General features: G+C 39.7%; 1 protein-coding gene across 2 annotated transcripts in view; it reads left to right on the top strand.

Annotated features, from left to right (window-relative positions):
* The first annotated feature begins 688 nt into the window (after nucleotides 1-688).
* Nucleotides 689-22,549, top strand: part of cpne5b (copine Vb) — a 573,316-nt gene continuing 551,455 nt past the window's right edge. The window contains exon 1 of one of the 2 annotated variants that reach the window (XM_034166971.1): nucleotides 689-1,227. In XM_034166971.1, coding sequence (XP_034022862.1) covers nucleotides 1,109-1,227 — 119 coding nt within the window. In that variant the 5' untranslated portion in view covers nucleotides 689-1,108. The remainder of the gene's footprint in view (nucleotides 1,228-22,549) is intronic. The other variant, XM_034166972.1, reaches the window with a different exon arrangement.

Raw genomic sequence — 22,549 nt, 5'->3', positions numbered from 1 at the left:
AGCTAACATTGGATGACTCCAGTCTAGAGGAGTATATCTGGATGTGACCTAAACAATGTTATCCCAGACTGATGAAGCCATTTGGATGAGTAGTGAAACATTTCCCTTGACTACACTTCAGGAAGCTTGGATCTTCGTCTGGATGATTGAGAACCTACACAGAGATAACTGTGACATAATAAGCCACACGTAAGAGACATTGCATCATATTTAAGGGGTGAAAGTCATAATAATTATGACGTTAAGTCATACTTGTAAGATGTTAAGTTTTACTATCTCACTGTGGAAACTTATAGCATAATGATAAATTAACATCTCGTAATTATGAGAAAGCAGCACTTATTAATGGATGAAAAAAAAAACACAGGAGGTGGTGGATTTGTTAATGTATTTATTTTAACTGGGTTAACAGGTTTCCACAGGTTTATTTTGTGATATTTTTGTCTGAGCCCACTTGCTGTGGTGCTGATGTGGGAGCTGTCCACTGCTGTGGTGCTGAATTTCTTTCCAGCGGCTCGGCAGCATCACTCCACAAACCTCACAGGTGTCTGTGGAAAACACTGTGTGAGCTTTTTCTGTCCTCACGGAGGATTTTGGGCTACATCCTGTCAACCACTCTTGAAGGGAAGTCTTAAATATTAAGCAGCATCAGTGCCTCGTGACACATTCACGCACTCCACCAGTGAACACTGTGGCAGGCTGGCAGGCAGCGCCGGGGCAGGGGCAGGGTTAGCGACACTCGTGGGAGGAGAATGGGTGGGTTTGAGTGGATCTAGTCTTTCCCCTCCACGCGTTCCGCTGTGCGCACAAACTGGAGACAAAGCGCAGAGAGCGGCTCCCCTCTCCAGGTGATGCGCTGCCGGGCGAGACGCACGGAGAGATTTTGCAGTGCTGCGCGATCAGATCACCAGGCGAGCCTCTGTCCGAGCGAGTGTCCACTCGTTGGACCTGTCACCCCCCCGTCGCCAACATTTTTGAAGTGGCTGCCTCACCGGGTCGGTCGGGAGGCCGTCCGGTCTCTGATCTGGTCCACGGAGACTCGGCACGCACTGTTGGTGCCAGGCTGTGCGCCTCCCGCATCAAACCCGAACCGCCCCGAGTCCTCGCCATGGACATGATGGAGGGAGACGTTATGGACAAACTGGAGGACATAGCGTCGGTGTACGACTTCGATCCGATCACGGGTAACATCCCCGCCACCAAAGTGGAAATCACCGTCTCCTGCAGGTGAGTGGCAGCTCCACGGGAGCGCAGGCGTGGCACACAGAACTTACTGTTTGGATTCATTGCTGCAAAAGTTCTGACAGCGCCGCACCCTTCATGTGCAAAATTGCTTATCCACACAAATGGCAACATACGAGCTTTTCTGACATAAAAGCGCATTTTATACGCGGGGAAATCTGCGCATTTGTATGGATCAGGTTTAAATATGCAAATAATGTTTCATCAAATATTTCTTCAGAACCTTTACGCCTTTTGAATTGAGAGTAAAAAGTTGCACTCCTCAGTGAGGGCGTTTCCAATATGTGACACATCTGAAAATGCGCACAACTTGATATTAATGACACGCAGGCGTTTTTGTAAGACAGTAAGGTGAAAATAGCGTCTGTGTGCGATAAAACTTACTGAAACTCATTTTTTAATGTGATGACACTAAAATGTAGTGTATAAAACGCGCGCGCGTGCACACACACACACACACACACACACACACATATATCACAGATTGTAAAGGTTTAGACATTTTGCGTGTATGCTTTCCTGCAGAACTAGTTTCATTCAGTTTCGAGCCTGACCATCTTTTCAATATCAACAGAACACCAAGAGCCCTTTTTGATCTTTAAGAATGTTTAAAAAAATAATAAAATAAAATTGAAGGTTGAATCACACTCACAGAAGCTGGTTAAGTGACCCAGTCTTTGTCTGATTCAGTCTTACAAATGTTTTTCCTAATCGGGATCAGGAAAAATAAATAACTCAAATCTGGCTTCAGCAGTGGTTGTCCCTGCAGCGCTCCTTCAATGAGAATAAACAGCCACTCCTCTTCACATCACGAGAGGCTTTAAAAGTCAAGACTTTTGATGCCTCTCTGGCACACATTACGCACTCGAGTGATAGTGTACACACACACACACACACACACACACACACACACACACACACACACACACACACACACACACACACACACACACACACACACACACACACACACACACACACACACACACACACACCTTGCTGTGCTTGATGTTGAGGAGCCGTCAGAGCAGAGTCAGTTTGAGCTCTAACAAGCGGTGTGTGCATTATTGATGGACTTTCTGATGTTCAGAGGAGCTCACTGCCACCGCTCTCATCTCGCTATAAAAGCCATGACCCTGCATAAGAAACCGAGGTGATTCCTTTTCCTGGATGAGCAACTGCTCTCTCATTTGTTTTTGTGTTGGGAATGGTGGAGAGCTGTGGAGAAGCACTTTAGATATTGTTTCCTACCCACTCAGAGCCTGCATGCTTAATTTTGTTTTCACCTGTAATGATGAGGTGATTGGGATTATAAGGCTCACTGATGTGCAATTAAGGACCATTCAGGTAAAGGATGCAGAGTGTTAGTCTGGCAGCCATGTGCATTTATGCAAATCATTTCACTGACACCATGCGTGCAGGTTTGTGGGTTTCGCGCCACATGTTGGAATTTGGAGAAGAGCAGTGCAGCAGTGTGGATTTTTCAGACTGGAATGAAAAAGAGGGCGAAGGAGAAAACATCAATGCAAAGGACATGATCCATGTTTTCTCCTCCTGCTTCACTGCTTATTTATGTTCTGTGAGTGTGTGTGTGAATGAAATCAGAGGGAAAGCGCAAAAGGAGCTCATCTTACACACACACACACACACTTTCTATGAAATGTCAGTAATTTCAACTCAAATGGTTGGGAACTCAACCCCACATAGGTTTAGCTATAGGGATCAATTTATGGTCAAAACTCCAACTGATACATTCAACACTATGATAGCAAACATGAAAATGATACAGAAGATCATACAGAACTATTAAATGATAAATCAAAAAATCTTCAGTTATATTAAATGTTTTCAGAAAACCGCTTTAGATTATTTAATGATGCTGGTTATGTAATATGAAACAATGTGGGTGGCAGAGTTACTGTAAAATTAGTAGAGGACAGACATGAAAAGAGCTGCTCTCTGATCCACCTGCAGTTCAACGCATGCAGTTGTGGTAAGAGGTTTGCATACACTCATTGTCGACATGAATGTTAAAATAATATATGCAGCACAGTTTGGCTGAATGTCCCTTTGCCAGTTTCATCTTGACCAGATGTTTGCAGTGGCAGAATTCTGGTTTGCTATTTGAGTGCCCTTTTTAACAAAATTCTTAGAGATGAATTAATGTATATTTCATAGTATATTCTGCACCAGAGTATAAATCTCACCTCTTAAAAATGCCTTTTGAAGAGGAAAAACCAAGCTGTAAGCTTCAATGGTTTCAGATGAAACCCTACTGGAACCACCCCGACCCCCTCGCTTCACTTTTAATTTCATGCAGCCATCACAGAATGAATTAGAAAGAATTCATGCTGCTGTGATGAAAATGAGGTGCTTTTCATCACAATATCACAAACCAATAGATTAATGTATATTTCATGCTGCTGAATCACGACTTGCTGTGAGACCAGGTTGAGAATAGAGCAAGCTCCCACTGAACTCCATGTTAAAATGTCCAACTTTAGAGCAGAAATAAACATGTTAACAGCCTGCTACAAAAACGGCTTTGGTCTCTATCTATAGTTTCCTCCTCCATGATAACTGTATGAGGGGTGAATTTGTTTCTAACTTCTTAGATTAAGATATTTTAAGCCATAAAGTTATGTACAACTAGGAGCGTGGTCACTTTGAGTCACCGCGGCTGAGCCGAGCGTCTCCGCCTCTCACTGTGACCGTCGCTCAGCTGCCCGCGGTTGTGGAGGCTGTGCCTGTCATTTGGAGAATTTTATTACAAACACTTGGAATAATATGGCTTCACTCAGGGTCGCCACAGCAAAAACCAAGGTGGATCTAGATGTTGGCACACATTTTACACAACTCCACATTACATGGGCGGGGTTTGAACCAGGAACCTTCCGCAATGACACCAAGTGCATTAACCACTTGGCCACTACCTTTGCCTGAGATGTATTCTTTTAACCGTTTATTTTGTTTCATGTTTTGATTCCCAGAAAATTCTTATGGAAGTAGTCACTTTAAAAAAAGCTTAATGTTTCTATTGTTTTTGTTTTGTTTTGTTTTTTTCCCCCTTCTAGTCACAAAAGTGATTGGGCAGCCTAAAGCAGGCAGAGTTGAAATGGGTTGGTAGATGTCAGGAAAAACTCGCTGTATGCAAAAAATGGCTGTTGAAAATCACTAGGTGGCTATAATTTATAAATAAAACATGTTAACACTAATAATGTCTGGTCAACCATAGGAAACCCTTATAATTGTGCGACCGGTGGAATGAGTCTGTTCTAACCATGTAGGCCATGCACATTCACATGTGGAATTGGATTTTTGATGTAGAAAAGGCCAGATTGGTATCAAAATGTTCAAAACATTCTCTGGTCCATGAATCTCAATAATTGAACTGGCCGGAAACCTTAAAATTTCTTGCTGTTTTTGCAATTTTCATTGCTTTGAGTTTGACCATGTATGATCTTCTTTATTTCTTGATGCTTTCTCTCATTATGGGATCACTGAACGGCATGAAATCACGCAGATATATGCATGGCCTCCTAGAGTTGCCACATTTGGTGGAACTACGCAACTAGATGGCACTGTAAACCACATTTTCTTTGAATTTCAAAGGTACGAATTGCTAAAAATATCATGTAGATTTTCCCTGAGAGTCCTACAATGTGCTGTTTTACTGTTAAACCAAAGATGATGATACATCACCTGCGAAAAAATGTCATATTTTCAAATTCATTTTACAACCCCAATTCCAATGAAGTTGGGATGTTGTGTGAAATATAAATAAAAACAGAATACAATGATTTGCAAATCCTCTTCAACCTGTATTCAATTGACTACACTACAAAGACACAATATTTAATGTTCAAACTGATAAACTTTATTGTTTTAGTGCAAATATTTGCTCTTTTTGAAATGGATGCCTGCAACACATTTCATAAAAGCTGGGACAGTGACATCTTTCCTTCTAACAACACTCAATAAGTGTTTGGGAACTGAGGACACTAATTGTGAGTATCATGATTGGGTATAAAAGGAGCATCCCCAAAAGGCTCAGCCATTCACAAGCAAAGATGGGGCAAGGATCACTACTTGTGAACAACTGCATGAAAAAATAGTCTGATAGTTTGAGAACAATGTTTCTCAAAGTTCAGTTGCAAGGAATTTAGGGATTCCATCATCTACAGTCCATAATATAATCAGAAGATTCAAGGAATCTGGAGAACTTTTGACATTGTGTAAAGGATCTTACTGTGTGGGCTCGGGAACACTTCAGAAAACCATTGTCAGTTAACACAGTTTGTCGCTACATCAAATGCAAGTTAAAACTCTACCATGCAAAGCGAAAGCCATCCATCAACAACATCCAGAAACACCGCCACCTTCTCTTGGTCTGACTTCATTTGAAATGGACAGACGCAAAGTGGAAAAGTGTGCCGTGGTCTGATGAGTCATAGAAGTCGTGTCCTCTGGACAAAAGAGGAACAAGACCATCCAGAGTGTTACCAGCACAAAGTTCAAAAGCCAGCATCTGTGATGGTATGGGGGTGTGTTAGTGCCCATGGCATGGCCAACTTACACGTGTGATGGCACCATCAATGCTGAAAGGTACATCCAGCTTTTGGAGCAACACATGCTGCCATACAAGCAACATCTTTTTCAGGGACGTCCCTGCTTATTTCAGCAAGACAATGCCAAACCACATTCTGCACGTGTTACAACAGCGTGGCTTTGTAGTAAAAGAGTGGAGGTACTAGACTGGCCTGCCTGCAGTCCAAACTTGTTGCCCATTGAAAATGCGTGGCACATTATGAAGCACAAAATACAACGGAGACCCCAGACTGTTGAACAACTGAAGTTGTACATCAAGCAAGAATGGGAAAGAATTCCACCTACAAAGCTTCAGCAATTAGTGTCTTCAGTTCCCAAACACTTATTGAGTGTTGTCAGAAGGAAAGGTGATGTGACACAGTGGTAAACATACCACTGTCCCAGCTTTTTTGAAACGTGTTGCAGGCATCCATTTCAAAATGAGCAAATATTTGCACAAAAACAATAAAGTTTATCAGTTTGAACATTAAATATCTTGTCTTTGTGGTGTATTCAATTGAATATAGGTTGAAGAGGATTTGGAAATCATTGTATTGTTTTTATTTACATTTTACACAACATCCCAACTTCATTGGAATTGGGGTTGTAGAACAGCCAAAACAACTCAAAATGTGCTCTCATTAATGGTTGGACCAAATGCTGCCAAATTTGCCAGCTTCAAGCCAGAATACTGTTTATGGTGTGTAGCACAAAGTACAAGCTGTCTGTATATAAGAAAATGGCCAGTAAAAACGCTAGGTGGCAGTATAAATAATACAACCCCTTTGGAACAAAACAACTTTTAATAATTGTGATTTGTCAGTCATACACCAGGAACCTTTATACTGTTGCAACTGGTGGATTAAGCTCTTTCTAGTGGTATTGCTCTCTGGATTTTTCACGCAGAAAGGCCAGATTAGTGCCATAACATTTTCTGGAGCATTACTCTGAAAAACTGGATGGGAAACCTTGAATTTTTTTTACTTTGTTTACAAGTTTCTTGATGTTGAGTTTGACCATTTAGTGCAGCAGATAACAGAATATTTACAGAGGAATCCTTCAAATCTGGAAACAAGCACCAAAGTTGGCACAAATACTCCTTAGACGTTACTCTTTTGAAAAAACTGAGTATCCACTTGAATTTTCAGTAGGCGGCCAGGTAGGGGTCAATTGAATTACACAGGGGTCAAAATTTAAAAAATGTTTCAATCATATTGAAAGCTATACCGCATTATTTGTCTGATCACAATGATACCAAAAAGGTATAGTTTGGACTATCTATGACTGAATGTTATGGAGTTATGGGGTAAAAACAGCAAGAATGGTAACAAAGGTCAGCATTAGTTTGTACAGGGGTCAGATGTTAAAGTTGCTCTAAATATTGTAAAATGTGATGCAAATTATTGGTTGAGTTAATAGGGTTTTAAAAAAGAATAGTTTGCACTATGTGGCATGCTTAGTTATCATGTTACAGGGTAACATATGTCACATGTCATAGAATCCAATGGACGTCAACATTGCTCTACCTTTACCTTGCATGCCAAGCATTCAGCACAGTCAAAACTATTTCATTTATTAATCCTATTAGTTCAACCAATAATTTGCACCACGTTTTACCAAAATTGGAGCAACTTGTACTTCTAACCCCTGTACAAACTGAAATTGACCTTTGTCACCATTGTTGTTGTTTTTACCCCATAACTCCATAACATTCAGTCATAGATAGGCTCATACAGCGTTATGCGCGCACACACACACACACACACACACACACACACACACACACACACACACACACACACACACACACACACACACACACACACACACACACACACACACACACACACACACACACACACAGGCACATGGCTGAGTCAGGAGAGGCGTCAGTCCCATCGGTAGGAGGGACAGCTACCCTGTCATTAGGAGGGTGCTAACCAGAGCACAATAGGTGCTAATTAAAGCAATTGTTTAGTCACTATCCAATAGCAGTCTGCCTCTCGGTAGGAGGCGTCTGGTTAGGTTTTAAAACTCCAGCTTTCGTGACTTCTGTTTGTTCTTCTCAACAAGGGTCAGACAGAAGTCAGGCTACCAGAGCAAGAATTTTAGCTGAGGAAGCTTCTGCGATTTGAAGCAAAACGTCCTCGCGTCAAGCAACCTAGTCCAGTTGAAGATTCAAGCTTCTCTACAATCTTGAGAGAACTTTTTGAGGGGTTGACAATAGATAAAACTATATATTGGGAGTGATTGGAGACAAAAATTAGGATCTGACATTCTCCATGGGAGATATGCACGAGCTGCCTTGGGAGCCCACCAAAATAGCGGAGATGATCTGATCAAGACAGTGCTTCTGGAAGTGGCCGAGGGAGTCCAGCAGCCACAGCTCAACTGCCAGCCTGTGTACATGGATGGTCAGCAGGCTGGACACACCTTTCCATGCCGGCTGGGATTATCTTTAATTTTGTATGGAGAGCCACAGCAGGAGCCCGCACAAAGGAGTGGGCTTAAGCACAGCAGTGAATGAATACTGGTCATTCCTGAAAACGGAGGACATCTGTCCACAGGAGGATGTCACGTGTGATTTGTGCATGATGGTGGCAGCCAGGACCTCTTTGTCCTGGAGGCACGCTAGGCTTTGTTATTATTATTTTGTATTATTTGTCATTTACTTGTTGTTATTTTATTATGAATTTAATAAAATTTTGTTTTATTGTTATTTACAGGGCTGTTCCTTACAGGGTACAGTCGGGGGAATTTCCACAACCTCTGTTCACATAAAAGCAGGATAGTAGCAGGATCATAATCAGCTCAGCACTGTGCACAAGCATGTTATCATTTCAGCCACATCTGTGAGAGTGCCATACGATATTTGTGCACAAATCAGCAGATAGATCCCCTTTGTGCGAGTGCCGTGCGGCATTCCAGCAATGTATGTGCTGGAATGTGCTATTCCTCGTATGTGCACATCTTCACTGTGAGTCCATGTAATATTCTGCTAACATTCCACTGACAATCTGGTGACATGCACTAACGTGTCTTTAGTACCAGTTCAGTGAGATACTAACTGTGAGTTGTCACTCATTCGCGTGTTTGTTCGCTAATTTGCAATTCCAACTACTCTCCGACAGTCGCAGGTCAGTGGGATAGGATGCTAAACCCAAGAAGAAGGGCCAGTTAAACTCTTCTTTGCAGTCAATACTGCATGAACAATCTTCAGTCTCCAGTAAGGTGAAGCTGGGTCATGTAGCCAACAATTGTTTTCCATGTAGCACCTTTTCGTACTAATGGACAGTGGTGGGCACAGATAACCAAAAAAAGATAAACCGATAAACCACCCAAAAATGTATTGGAAGTTACAGATAATCGATAACCGATAAATTCCAGTGTTTACAGTTACTAAAGAGCTGAAATTGATTTTTAACACAATCGCTTTTGAAAGCATCGAAAACGGTAAAAGACCTAAAGAATAAGCAAGAATGTTTGACCATGCTGCTCCCTGCAGGAAGGAGCACAGACAAATCCTGAGAGCACCCATGAAATCAACTCTTTACTAATCATAATTATTTTTCTTTCAACATTCTGCCCCTGTTGGAAGCTCTTATTTACAACAGCACTCCCACCACAGAGACACACCAACAGCAGCCATAAGGCCACCTCCCTATCAATTTCAACATTCCGGTCAGGCGGAGGTCTTGAAAAATAAAGTCATACTAACTTATGGTTTTTTAAAAATACTGATAGAATAACTCCATTAATGTCAATTCTGTCATTTGTACAAAGTTAAAATATAACATATATCTTTTAATGTTGAATAAGGCACTAATTCTGAGGTTCTGTAACAAACACAGACCGCAAAGCATTCTGGGTAAAAGTGCTAAACAGTGATTGGTTCAGTAATCCATTATGTAAACCAACACAATAATGTGACATGTGTTGTGTGTTGGTTTAAAGATAAATGTGCTTTTGTAAAATATTCCATTTTTATTTGTAAAAACAGGCATTTTTATGGAGCCCTGGAAGTGTCATCGCAATTGCATGTTTTAAAACTTTTATGATGTTGTAAAACGTGCACTCAATATTAGTAAGTAAGTAAGTAAATTTATTTATATAGTGCCTTTCACAGACATAAGGCCATGTACACACGTTGTCGGGTATTTGTAAAACCGAATATCTTACCCTTTCAGTTTGGGGAAAAAACTTCATCCACACTACGTCGTTTAAAAAAAAATCCATCCACATCAAACCGTATAAATGTGTCGTAATTAGTCTGCCAAACCTTTGGGTGGTGGTACTGATTAAAATTCTATCCAATCAGCAGCCTTATTCTCTTGTCGTCACTTTCACAAAAACTAAAAACATGGCGCCAACCTCGTTCGTGTGGACCGATAAGGAGTCGGAATTACTTCTAACTGTAGTTTTAGAATACAAAGTTAACATATATGCACACAAAAAGCACCTGGACAACGAACAATACCAACACTTTAAGAGCAGCCATGTACCCAGATGTTTAATACTGCCATGAACACTCCTGGCCAGTAGATGGCAGTAGCGGCCTTGAAAAAATGTCAAACAAAATTCCAGATAATCTGTGTCTGCTACATTTAAAATGCGTGGAATTTAACAAATGCAAATACACTAACGTCTATAAACCCAGAGAATATATTCACGAGAGTTTTAGGCACTAGAGTTTAATGCTGTTATCTGTGGACCCTGAACAGAGTGTCTGAAATGCATTTGTCCTGTCGTGAACGTCTGAGATTACCTTATGCTACCCATAATGCATTGCTGCCTGGCACAGCATGTGCTCACAAAACCTTAAAAATTAGTACATTACTTTAAAACGAAAACATATATCTGATATTTTCACTTTATAAACTTCAGACATGACAATAATTTTAAATAACTTGTCTAAAATGAGTGGTTAAAATTTGAACAATAAGTTAAACATGTATGCCTCTGGATGACTTGGTGACATTGCGATTACGTTAGTATGGTGTTAAAGAAAATGATTTTTTTTTTTTTTTTGGTCACCAGTTCGCCTTTGCTTACAGTCAATAGAGTGGTTTCTGATTGCAGAGGATAGGAAAAGGAAGGTTGGAGATTGGCCTATAATTAGCTAAGATAGCTGGGTCAAGTGATGGCTTTTTAAGTAATGGTTTAATTACTGCCACCTTAAAAGCCTGTGGTACATAGCCAACTAACAAAGATAGATTGATCATATTTAAGATCGAAGCATTAAATAATGGTAGGGCTTCCTTGAGCAGCCTGGTAGGAATGGGGTCTAATAAACATGTTGATGGTTTGGATGAAGTAACTAATGAAAATAACTCAGACAGAACAATCGGAGAGAAAGAGTCTAACCAAATACCGGCATCACTGAAAGCAGCCAAAGATAACGATACGTCTTTGGGATGGTTATGAGTAATTTTTTCTCTAATAGTTAAAATTTTGTTAGCAAAGAAAGTCATGAACTCATTACTAGTTAAAGTTAATGGAATACTCAGCTCAATAGAGCTCTGACTCTTTGTCAGCCTGGCTACAGTGCTGAAAAGAAACCTGGGGTTGTTCTTATTTTCTTCAATTAGTGATGAGTAGAAAGATGTCCTAGCTTTACGGAGGGCTTTTTTATAGAGCAACAGACTCTTTTTCCAGGCTAAGTGAAGATCTTCTAAATTAGTGAGACGCCATTTCCTCTCCAACTTACGGGTTATCTGCTTTAAGCTACGAGTTTGAGAGTTATACCATGGAGTCAGACACTTCTGATTTAAAGCTCTCTTTTTCAGAGGAGCTACAGCATCCAAAGCTGTCTTCAATGAGGATGTAAAACTATTGACGAGATACTCTATCTCCCTTACAGAGTTTAGGTAGCTACTCTGCACTGTGTTGTTATATGGCATTAGAGAACATAAAGAAGGAATCATATCCTTAAACCTAGTTACAGCGCTTTCTGAAAGACTTCTAGTGTAATGAAACTTATTCCCTACTGCTGGGTAGTCCATCAGAGTAAATGTAAATGTTATTAAAAAATGATCAGACAGAAGGGAGTTTTCAGGGAATACTGTTAAGTCTTCTATTTCCATACCATAAGTCAGAACAAGATCTAAGATATGATTAAAGTGGTGGGTGGACTCATTTACTTTTTGAGCAAAGCCAATAGAGTCTAATAATAGATTAAATGCAGTGTTGAGGCTGTCATTCTCAGCATCTGTGTGGATGTTAAAATCGCCCACTATAATTATCTTATCTGAGCTAAGCACTAAGTCAGACAAAAGGTCTGAAAATTCACAGAGAAACTCACAGTAACGACCAGGTGGACGATAGATAATAACAAATAAAACTGGTTTTTGGGACTTCCAATTTGGATGGACAAGACTAAGAGACAAGCTTTCAAATGAATTAAAGCTCTGTCTGGGTTTTTGATTAATTAATAAGCTGGAATGGAAGATTGCTGCTAATCCACCGCCCCGGCCCGTGCTACGAGCATTCTGACAGTTAGTGTGACTCGGGGGTGTTGACTCATTTAAACTAACATATTCATCCTGCTGTAACTAGGTTTCTGTTAGGCAGAATAAATCAACATGTTGATCAATTATTATATCATTTACCAACAGGGACTTAGAAGAGAGAGACCTAATGTTTAATAGACCACATTTAACTGTTTTAGTCTGTGGTGCAGTTGAAGGTGCTATATTATTTTTTCTTTTTGAATTTTTATGCTTAAATAGATTTTTGCTGGTTATTGGTAGTCTGGGAGCAGGCACCGTCTCTACGGGGATGGGGTAATGAGGGGATGGCAGGGGGAGAGAAGCTGCAGAGAGGTGTGTAAGACTACAACTCTGCTTCCTGGTCCCAACCCTGGATAGTCACGGTTTGGAGGATTTAAGAAAATTAGCCAGATTTCTAGAAATGAGAGCTGCTCCATCCAAAGTGGGATGGATGCCGTCTCTCCTAACAAGACCAGGTTTTCCCCAGAAGCTTTGCCAATTATCTATGAAGCCCACCTCATTTTTTGGACACCACTCAGACAGCCAGCAATTCAAGGAGAACATGCGGCTAAACATGTCACTCCCGGTCTGATTGGGGAGGGGCCCAGAGAAAACTACAGAGTCCGACATTGTTTTTGCAAAGTTACACACCGATTTAATGTTAATTTTAGTGACCTCCGATTGGCGTAACCGGGTGTCATTACTGCCGACGTGAATTACAATCTTACCAAATTTACGCTTAGCCTTAACCAGCAGTTTCAAATTTCCTTCAATGTCGCCTGCTCTGGCCCCCGGAAGACAATTGACTATGGTTGCTGGTGTCGCTAACTTCACATTTCTCAAAACAGAGTCGCCAATAACCAGAGTTTGATCCTCGGCGGGTGTGTCGTCGAGTGGGGAAAAACGGTTAGAGATGTGAACGGGTTGGCGGTGTACACGGGGCTTCTGTTTAGGACTACGCTTCCTCCTCACAGTCACCCAGTCAGCCTGCTTTCCCGGCTGCTCGGGATCTGCCAGGGGGGAACTAACGGCGGCTAAGCTACCTTGGTCCGCACCGACTACAGGGGCCTGGCTAGCTGTAGAATTTTCCACGGTGCGGAGCCGAGTCTCCAATTCGCCCAGCCTGGCCTCCAAAGCTACGAATAAGCTACACTTATTACAAGTACCATTACTGCTAAAGGAGGCCGAGGAATAACTAAACATTTCACACCCAGAGCAGAAAAGTGCGGGAGAGACAGGAGAAGCCGCCATGCTAAATCGGCTAAGAGCTAGTAGCTACGCTAAGCTAGCGGATTCCTAAAAACACGCAAAGTGAATAATGTGTAAATAATTTAGAGGTGATTCAGCAGAAGGAGTGCTTTAGTTAAGGCACGTAAAGATTACACTGGGAAACAAATCGTAATCTAGATAACTAGATCAATCTAACTGCGCAGATTAAACAGCTAACAGATACAGAAAAACACCGCTGTGCTCCGGAACAGGAAGTGATACAATACCGCAGTGAGAGCCAACCACCAGTAGAGGCAAGCAAAAGTCCTTGCAAAAGTTACTCCTTGAAAAAGTAACTTAGTTACTTTACTGATTACTCAATTGTAAAAGTAACTAAGTTAGATTACTAGTTACTTTTTTAGTTACTTTTCCCAGCTGCCGACAACAACCCTCTGCCACCTCAACATGACAATGATACCTGTTTTGCCAAAACTTACTTTATAGTCACCCTTTCTTAACTTCAATGAAAATAAATACTTGTTTTATAAAAAGTAAAATAAAGACCTCTTTCTTGACCTCATATTTAACTGTTGACAGCACTGTAACAGTAAAACTTGCAATTTCGAACCTACATTGTTTATAAATGTAACTATTAAATTCATTCTAGCATTTTTCTAACATTTAAATTCTCTCTAAATATTTTACTTGTCAAAATTAATATTATTTTAAGTAGTATTAGTAGTTAGTATTAGTAGTAAAAAAAAGGCTTCAAAACTGGACCTTTAATCTAGGGGTGTTGTGAGGGGGGCACATCCTTGCCCCATGCCCCCATTCCATCTGGATTCGCCCCTGCTTTGGCGTTTGACCACAAAGAATGGATAACATTTATTTATGCAGAAAACATGACCAGATTTACAGGTAAGAAAGTTTTATTGTGTTTTCACATCATGTGGTCCTCAGAAAGAGAGTTTAGGTGCATTTGAGTGGAAAATAGTGTTAGTTGTTGACGCGTCGCGGAGGATCAGCTGTTTTTAACGAGACGATACAGAGTGGCTCAGCTCAGAATTCTAAATAAAGGAGGGAAAAAAGTATAAAAATGTCTTTGTAAAGCTCAGTGCAGGTGTGCTGATCACCGCGCTTTAAGAGGTGAGGACGAGTCGAGCAGCTGCAAAAAACGGTGGATGAAAAGCTCACAGCTCACTGAAAGTGGGCAGTTCAGTCGAACCCCGACCTCCTGCCCACAGACCAAGTTTAATGCTGCTATCGACCCACAATGAAAAATAATAGTAACGCAGTGACATGGAGAAGTAACTTTAATCTGATTACTGATTTGGAAAGATTAACGCGTTAGATTACTCGTTACTAAAAAAAGTGGTCAGATTAGAGTAACGCGTTACTAAGTAACGCGTTACCGGCATCACTGCATACCAAAGTAACCGTTACTGACTGCCACAATTTTTTTTCTTGATTTCTTATAGTGTTTCTTAAAGCCAGAAAGTTGTCATTTGAAATGACTTTAGTTTTGTGTCATGTCTGTGATCTGCTTTTTTTCTACAAAATTAAACAACTGAATTAACATCCTCCGAGGCCGGTGATTCCATAATTTTTGCCAAGGGTTGTATGTACAAATTGTATGTAAGACAATAGGAAACAACTGCAAATTATAAAGAACACAATGATCATATGGCTGTGGGTATTTTAGCACTGCGTTATTTTTTTCCTATTAAAAATGTATATGTTGTGCAATAATCGTGTCCCAGAAAAAGCTCACTATTATGTTCTTCGAAAGCTCACTATTGCTGTGACATTCATGTCTGTGTCTGTGATATGTGTGTAAACATCTGACCACAGCCTTGGAGAGACTGGAGAAAAAATTTTAAGTGTGATCAAGGCAAAAAATTGTGAAGACCAAGATAAAGACTGGTTGAGATGATAAACATTTTGAAATTAACTTGCTGTATTTCTCATTGTAAAAGTCATAATAATGTATTTTTTATTATCAGCAGCAGCATGGAGGCTGAAGATAGGTCAGTAATTTAAGTGATGCAAAGCTACTGTGAGACAAGAGCAAGAACAGTAAATGAAAAAGAAAATAAATCAAATAAGCAGGTGATGAAGGAAAAGGAAAATAGAATTTCCCACACACTTTCATCAAGCCTTGAAGAGCAAGTTAACTTTTAAAAAGTTCCAATTAAACATCATCTAGATGAAAGAAAAAAAGTGTCTTACTTGTAAGGCTCTGTGCCTCTGTATGTGTGTCTACAGGAAAGGCTTCATTTGTTGTCATTGTGGCGTTCTTTGTGCGTAAGCTGCCACCTCACTCCACAGAAAAACTGTAGCACATGCTTCTTCTTAGATGATTTGTTAGGTCAATTAACCACACAAGCCATAATATTCTACATATTTGAAATAAAATTATCACAAAGGAGCCATTCAGTCAAGCTAATGCAAGCCATTAGCATTGTGCTATGTGATGCTAGAGACTTCTAAAAGATGACATTTTCAAGACACATGAATTAAATCCATCATGAATCACTGTTTTAAGTTGCTCACCTTGGTCACATCCTCAGCCTCAGTCTGTAAACTAGTTCTATGGTCAGAACACTTAATAAAACTTTTTTTCTTTTACTTTACATATTTTATTATGCACAGGTAAAATATACATGTCTGTTTGTTAATAAAAAAAATATTTATTACAATAAACAGGATGTTAAAGTGCAAACTTCACTTTCTCCCCAAACGACATGAACAGGAAGCAAGTGCAGCTTGCAGCAGCTCCCATTGAAAATAACGGAGAAACAACCTGAGCGTCCGACATTTTTACATAAAATAAACGCAGTAACAATGTCTAAAAACCCAGTTAATATATCCAGGAGAGTTTTAGGCACAATACACAAAGAGTTTTATGTTGCAATGTTAATGCTGTTGTCCGTGTGCAATGGTGTAAGTGCAGTTCTCAATGTTAATGACAGCGCGCCTTTTTTGTTTGGAGCCGGAAGTTGAAAATCACTTGATGCGTTACATCACACTTAACAACCGGATTGTGTGTTTTGCAACACTCAGACTGCTGTGAGTTGCTGAGGTCAGCCCTCCCCCAGTAGAAGGGGGCGGGGACAACTGCTGCTGCAACAACAACAACAAAAACAAAAAAAAGTGTAATTTACTTTCCACATACAACAGCACAGACAGTGGGCAAGAGACATCAAACGCAAAGCACTTTTCACTCATGGTTTCATTTATAAACCAAACTAATTCCAGACAGTTTATCGACAAAAATGACAACTCTGTCATTTTCACAAGTGAAAATATGGCACATATCTTTTAGAGCAGTGGTGTCCAAACTATTCCACAAAGAGCTGAGAGGGTGCAGGTTTTCTTTGGAGCCACTGACTCTAGCAGGTGATTTTACTGATGAACATCACTTTGAGCAGATGGGATGAGTTCATCAGTGAAATCACCTGCTGGAGTCAGTGGCTACACAGAATACCTGCACCCTCTCGGCCCTTTCTGGAATAGTTTGGACACCACTGTTTTAAAGTAATGCGCTAATTCTGAAGGTTAGGGCATTAACAGACACGTGTTAAAAGGTATTATGGGAAAATGAGTCTCATCTCAATCATTTCTCCGTCAAAATGCATAGAGCACTGCCATCTACTGGATGGGAGTGTGAATAGTGACCAATGTGTGATTGTTGCTGCTATTCTCCCTATTGAGATATCCCATAATGCCAGCCAGAGAGTTGGTGTCATCTAAACAACATAGAGAAACCACATGACAACAATTACAAATGAACATTACCTATGTGTAATTTTTTATACTTTTCATCATATTAATAAGAGACTGCATGCATGGGACCCTGAAAACTTACTAAAACAAATATTCTGTGTCTGCTATGTTTAACCTGCGTGGATCGTCATAAACTCGAATGAAATTTCAGACATTTTATATATATTACTCTGGAACAAACAGGACAAACAGTGTTGCAAAGGACAATAAGCAGGGTGTTAAAGAGCAAACTTTCCACCAGAATGACATGAACAGGAAGCGATCGCAGCTCACAGCAATTCCCATTGAAAATAACGGAGAAACAACCTGAGCTTCTTGTATGCTAGGGCTGGGCAACGTTAACGCGGTAACGTTGCGTAAATTATTGAGGTCATTATCGCCGACAATTTTGTTCCTCCCCTTAATGCTGCGGGGTTTTTTTTTAGCCTTTTATGACTGTTGCCTTTTATTTTGAAAGCGTCAGTCGGGAGCGAGTTTATGCTGCTGCTTCCTGCTGATAGCTGAGTTCACACAGAAAACGACACGAGGCTTGAGAAAAGTACAGGCTATGCAATGCACAACAAAACAAAATGCAGAAAGACGCCGAACTTTTGAATGGACATTTTCGGTACAAAGTTCTACAGGATCAGGCCCGGATCCAGACTGGTTTGGACAGATGCAGCTGCATCGGTCAAATTTTATTTACGCATCGTTCGTCATCGGTAAAAAAAAAATCATGAATAATCCTGAATAGTGCCGAACGTGTTCCCGCGGTGAACACAGCTTTTCGGTGGTTTTCATGTCAACCTATAGTCCGTAAATTATACGGATTTTTTCCGAGTTTCAGAGTCATACGACGTACAAATAAAGTCGGATATTCAGGGTTTGGTCAGTAATTAACCGTTTCTGCAGCGCAGCTCCACTTTGAAACCATGACCCATTGAAGCATTGCTTCGATCCAGTAGCTCTTTGGTTCTTTGATTCACTGCTCTTCGGCAAGTCCACTTCTTAACCCCTCTCAAAGCAATTAAAATATCGTCAGTCACTTTTGTGTGGATTAAAGTCACTAACTGGGACTCTTGTCTTGTTGCTGTCAAGAAAAGAGAATCGTCCTCCGTTCCGTTCACACAGCTCGAAACGCTGCGTGGCTGAGACAGTCCGGTCGGAATTGATAACTTCAAAATGAATCGCCGCTTTAAATAAAATGACACCTCTTTCCAAACGCTGTAATACAGACAAGAAACTACAATCGACTAAAACGTTTTTTTCCTCCCAAAATGAAACGTGCTGTATTTTCTTTTCAAATTACATCCTGAAGTGAAGCACAGCAGCTGTTAAGAGCTCAGCTCAGATTTATGGAAATAATGTCTGTAAGGAAATGCTTTGACAAAAACTACAGATTTTGTTTATTCCTATTTATGTCCAGAGATCAAGGATTCACCATGTAGAGTTTATTATGTCCAAAGTTTAAGGATCCAGTGACCAATTTCATATTTATTTACATTAAGACTCAATAAAATGTTCAATTTCAGTTCAATTTAATTGGCTTATAAAGTGCCAAATCACAACAAAAATCTAAATATACTAAAACAAATACATCACAATTGTACACATATCAAATTGTGGTACGTGTACAATTGTGATGTATTTGTTTTAGTATATTTAGTCATGGACATGAATATTGTTACCTGCTGGACTGTTTCTAATTTTGATTGTATCAATGAAAAATGTCTTCTGTCAACTGTCTGTATCTCAATATATTATTAAGAATATATGTAGTCAAATTTTTATTGATTTTATCAATTGAAAAAAAAATGATATATAGATTCAGGTATAATTGAAAGATTTGGGCAATAAATTTGATCCTGTTTATAGTCAATTTTTGTTATACTCGTAGTGTTAAAAAAAGTGTGACAGTGTATGTTGCACATGAATAAAAGAATGAAGATTGAATAACAAGACGCGTATGATTTTTATTTTATCATTGGGCAAAAATGCATCTGTCAGATTTTCACTCTGGATCCAGCCCTGAGGAAGACGCATTGGAGAAAACCAAAGTTATCTGTAATCATTGCAACGCAGAATTCTGAAGTCTCAGGTACCACCTCAATGGTTACTGTTTTTTTATTTATTTATTTTTACAGATTCTCATTTTGATATGAAACAGGATAACAAATGACCTGCCAGTGGTTTTATATTTGATTTCATTAGAGTGTTTCAGTTGAAATTTACATTTTCAAATAAAACTGTGCTTTTAAGCGGCTTTTGAATTCATTTTTGCGCTTCACATATACCATGCGATTAATCATGATTAATCACAGAAAGTCACTGAGTTAATGCGATTAAGATTTTTTATGTTTGCCCACCCCTAATGTTTACATAAGACAAACACAATCACAACATCTAAAAACCCAGATAATATATTCATTAGAGTTTTAGGCACAATATACAAAGAGGTTTATGTTGCAATGTTAATGCTGTTGTTGTGTTGTTGCTGTGCAGCTGGCACAGTGCATAAAGACAGAAGCTGTGGCTCGTTGTTCGTTTGAGGTTTGTGATTAGGTATGGGTATTGATAAGATTTTATCTATTGATGCCATTATCAATTCCACTTATTGATCCGATTCCTTATTGATTCCCCTATCGATACTGCCTCTTGTGAATTTTCTGTGTACTAAAAGTAGGCTTTACAGGTTTTCTATGTCAACAACATTTTAAATTGGTCACTGGACCATTGATCACTGGACATAAAAATAAATAAAATCTGTAGTTTTTGTCAAAACCATTTCCTTTCAGACATTTTGGCATGAATGTCTCTCCATACCTCTGAGCTGAGCCCGCTGGCTGCTGCACATCAGCGCAGGACGTCTCATTTTGGGAGGAAAAAACATTTTGATCGATTGCAGTTTGTTTGTATTACAACTTTTGGAAAGAGGTGTCATTTGATTTAAACGGTGTTTTGCTTTGAAGTTATTAATTCTGACTGGACTCTATCGTTCTAACTTGACTCAGCAGAGCGTTTGGAGCTGTGTGAACAGAACGGAGGACGATTCTCGTTTCTTTCTTGCAACAAGGAGTCCCAGTTAGTGACTTTAATCTGCACAAAAGTGACTCACGATTGACATATTCAGGGGTGAAAGTGGTGAAAAACAAAAAAAAGCTGAAACCCAAAATTACCCCCCAACACCACCCACATGAAAATGTTTGAATTCTAGAAGCTCTGAAATGCAATCTGGGGCTGTTCCAGACAATAAACTGCAGTGAGTGCAGCATCCATTTTGGTGGAAAAACCCCCAACTTTCCTTATTCAAATTGATTCCAGTAGTATTCTGCTCTTACTAGGATGCAGCAGTTTTCTAGCTCGGCAGATAGTTCTGGAGGAAATCACTGAAGAAATTAACAAATTGAAAATATGGTTTGACCGAAACAAATTGTCATTAAACTTAAATAAAACAGGGATGAAGTGGAGGTGTAAGAGTCACTAGGTGTTCACAGGAAACACTTATTTATTTCTATATCTATGCATTTATTTTCATTGTTAGTTGGTTTTATTTTTTTCTGTTGTGTCTGTTTCATCAGGTTCTTTTTGTCTCTTTCTCTAAAATTGTATTGTAGCAATATTAGTTATTACGAGTTATTATTACTATTATTGTTGTTGTTGCTATTATTATTAATATATGAATAAAAATAAATTTAAAAAATTACAATTCGACTCTTTCACAACAACGAATGCTGAGCCATTAATTATTAAGCACTGTATATTTTGCTGGACCTGGCAAACTTACAGCTAGTGATGTTTTGATGGATCTCCTATCTGATTGGCTAATTCAGATGATGTCATCGGTACCAGAACCTGTGAGGAAATCAGCTCCGGCAAAGTTGAACTGGACGATATTTCACCGTACACTGCTTGCACTGTTTTGCCGGCCGTCTAAATTTATTCACGATGGAACTACCGTGGTCGGGTGGGAACTTAAAGGCGATCGGAGTTTAAGCTCTCCTTATTTCACATTCATGATAGCAGCTCAATTTTGGTGATTTTCATTATTGAAAATTGGCATATTTTACCATTCACTATTTTCAGGAGTGGACTGATCGAAGGTGTTGCAGACGTGACAATGACAGAGAAAAAACAGGATAAACACACGTGCAGACGTGGTGTTCTGTATTTTCGTTTTTATTCTGTCTTGAATTTGCAGGTTTTGGAAATCACAAATCTAAGAGATTATTTCTGTTTACCATGGCATTTTGAATGTTTTATCATGTTAGCTACACAAAATGAGGCCACAAGGCCAAATAAAAAAATAAGTTGTTTATCATCCCCACCCTACACAGAAAATTACCAAGACTGTAAAAATTATGTCCACCATGCTGGAAATTATTTCCACCGCGTGGCGAAAAGCGTGGTGGAAATGATTTCGGTCGCGGCGGTGGAAATAATTTCGGGCACAGTGAAAATAATTTTCACCACACAATGGAAATAATTTCGGGCATGGTGGAAATAATTTTCACCACATGGTGGAAATAATTTCAGGCAAGGCTATGCCACGTTTTTGAGCTCTTTTAGCGTCCGAGAATCCCTCTGCCAGTTGGTGATTTTTTGTTCCGATTCAAAAGACTTTTTGGCACCCAAAACAGCATAGAATCCCTCCACCAGTAGGTGATTTTCTGTTCCGAAACAACTTTATGGCACCCAAAACGGCATTTAAAGATGAAAAATTAGCACCAACACTCAATGCCGAGGGCTCTGCCATGTTGAAATACCCTCTACGATGATGCCATTTGAACTAGCCAATCAGCGAGGAGATCCGGTCAAATATCGCTAGGTGCGTGTTTGCCTTATCCGGCAAAATATACACTACCTAATTATTATACAGAAAACAAATGTACACAAACGTACTGAGATGTGAACAGTTTAATGCTAACTTTCACATTGAAAACACCATAGACATGCTAATGAGTTAGCATCAGTCCCGTTTTTAAATTATAAAATACATCTACCAACTGTTTCAGAAGACCATAACAGGTCGGTTTAACATTTAAAAGGTAAATATTACTCAGACATGTGCTCTTTAGGGTTTTAGCATGGAAAAATTAAGATAAAGCGAAATAAAACAATGAACCAATGAAGCAGCAGATCGAAGCACTGCTTCGATCTGTGAATCACTGCTTTGATTCGTTCAAGCTTCAAAGTAAAGCCGCGCTGCAGAAAAAGTTGATTACAGACCCACTGCGGGGTATGTAATCAATGTAGAGAAA

This window comes from Thalassophryne amazonica, chromosome 3 (assembly GCF_902500255.1).
Source record: "Thalassophryne amazonica chromosome 3, fThaAma1.1, whole genome shotgun sequence".
NCBI classification, from domain to species: domain Eukaryota; kingdom Metazoa; phylum Chordata; class Actinopteri; order Batrachoidiformes; family Batrachoididae; genus Thalassophryne; species Thalassophryne amazonica.
This window is presented reverse-complemented; position numbering and strand designations above follow the sequence as displayed.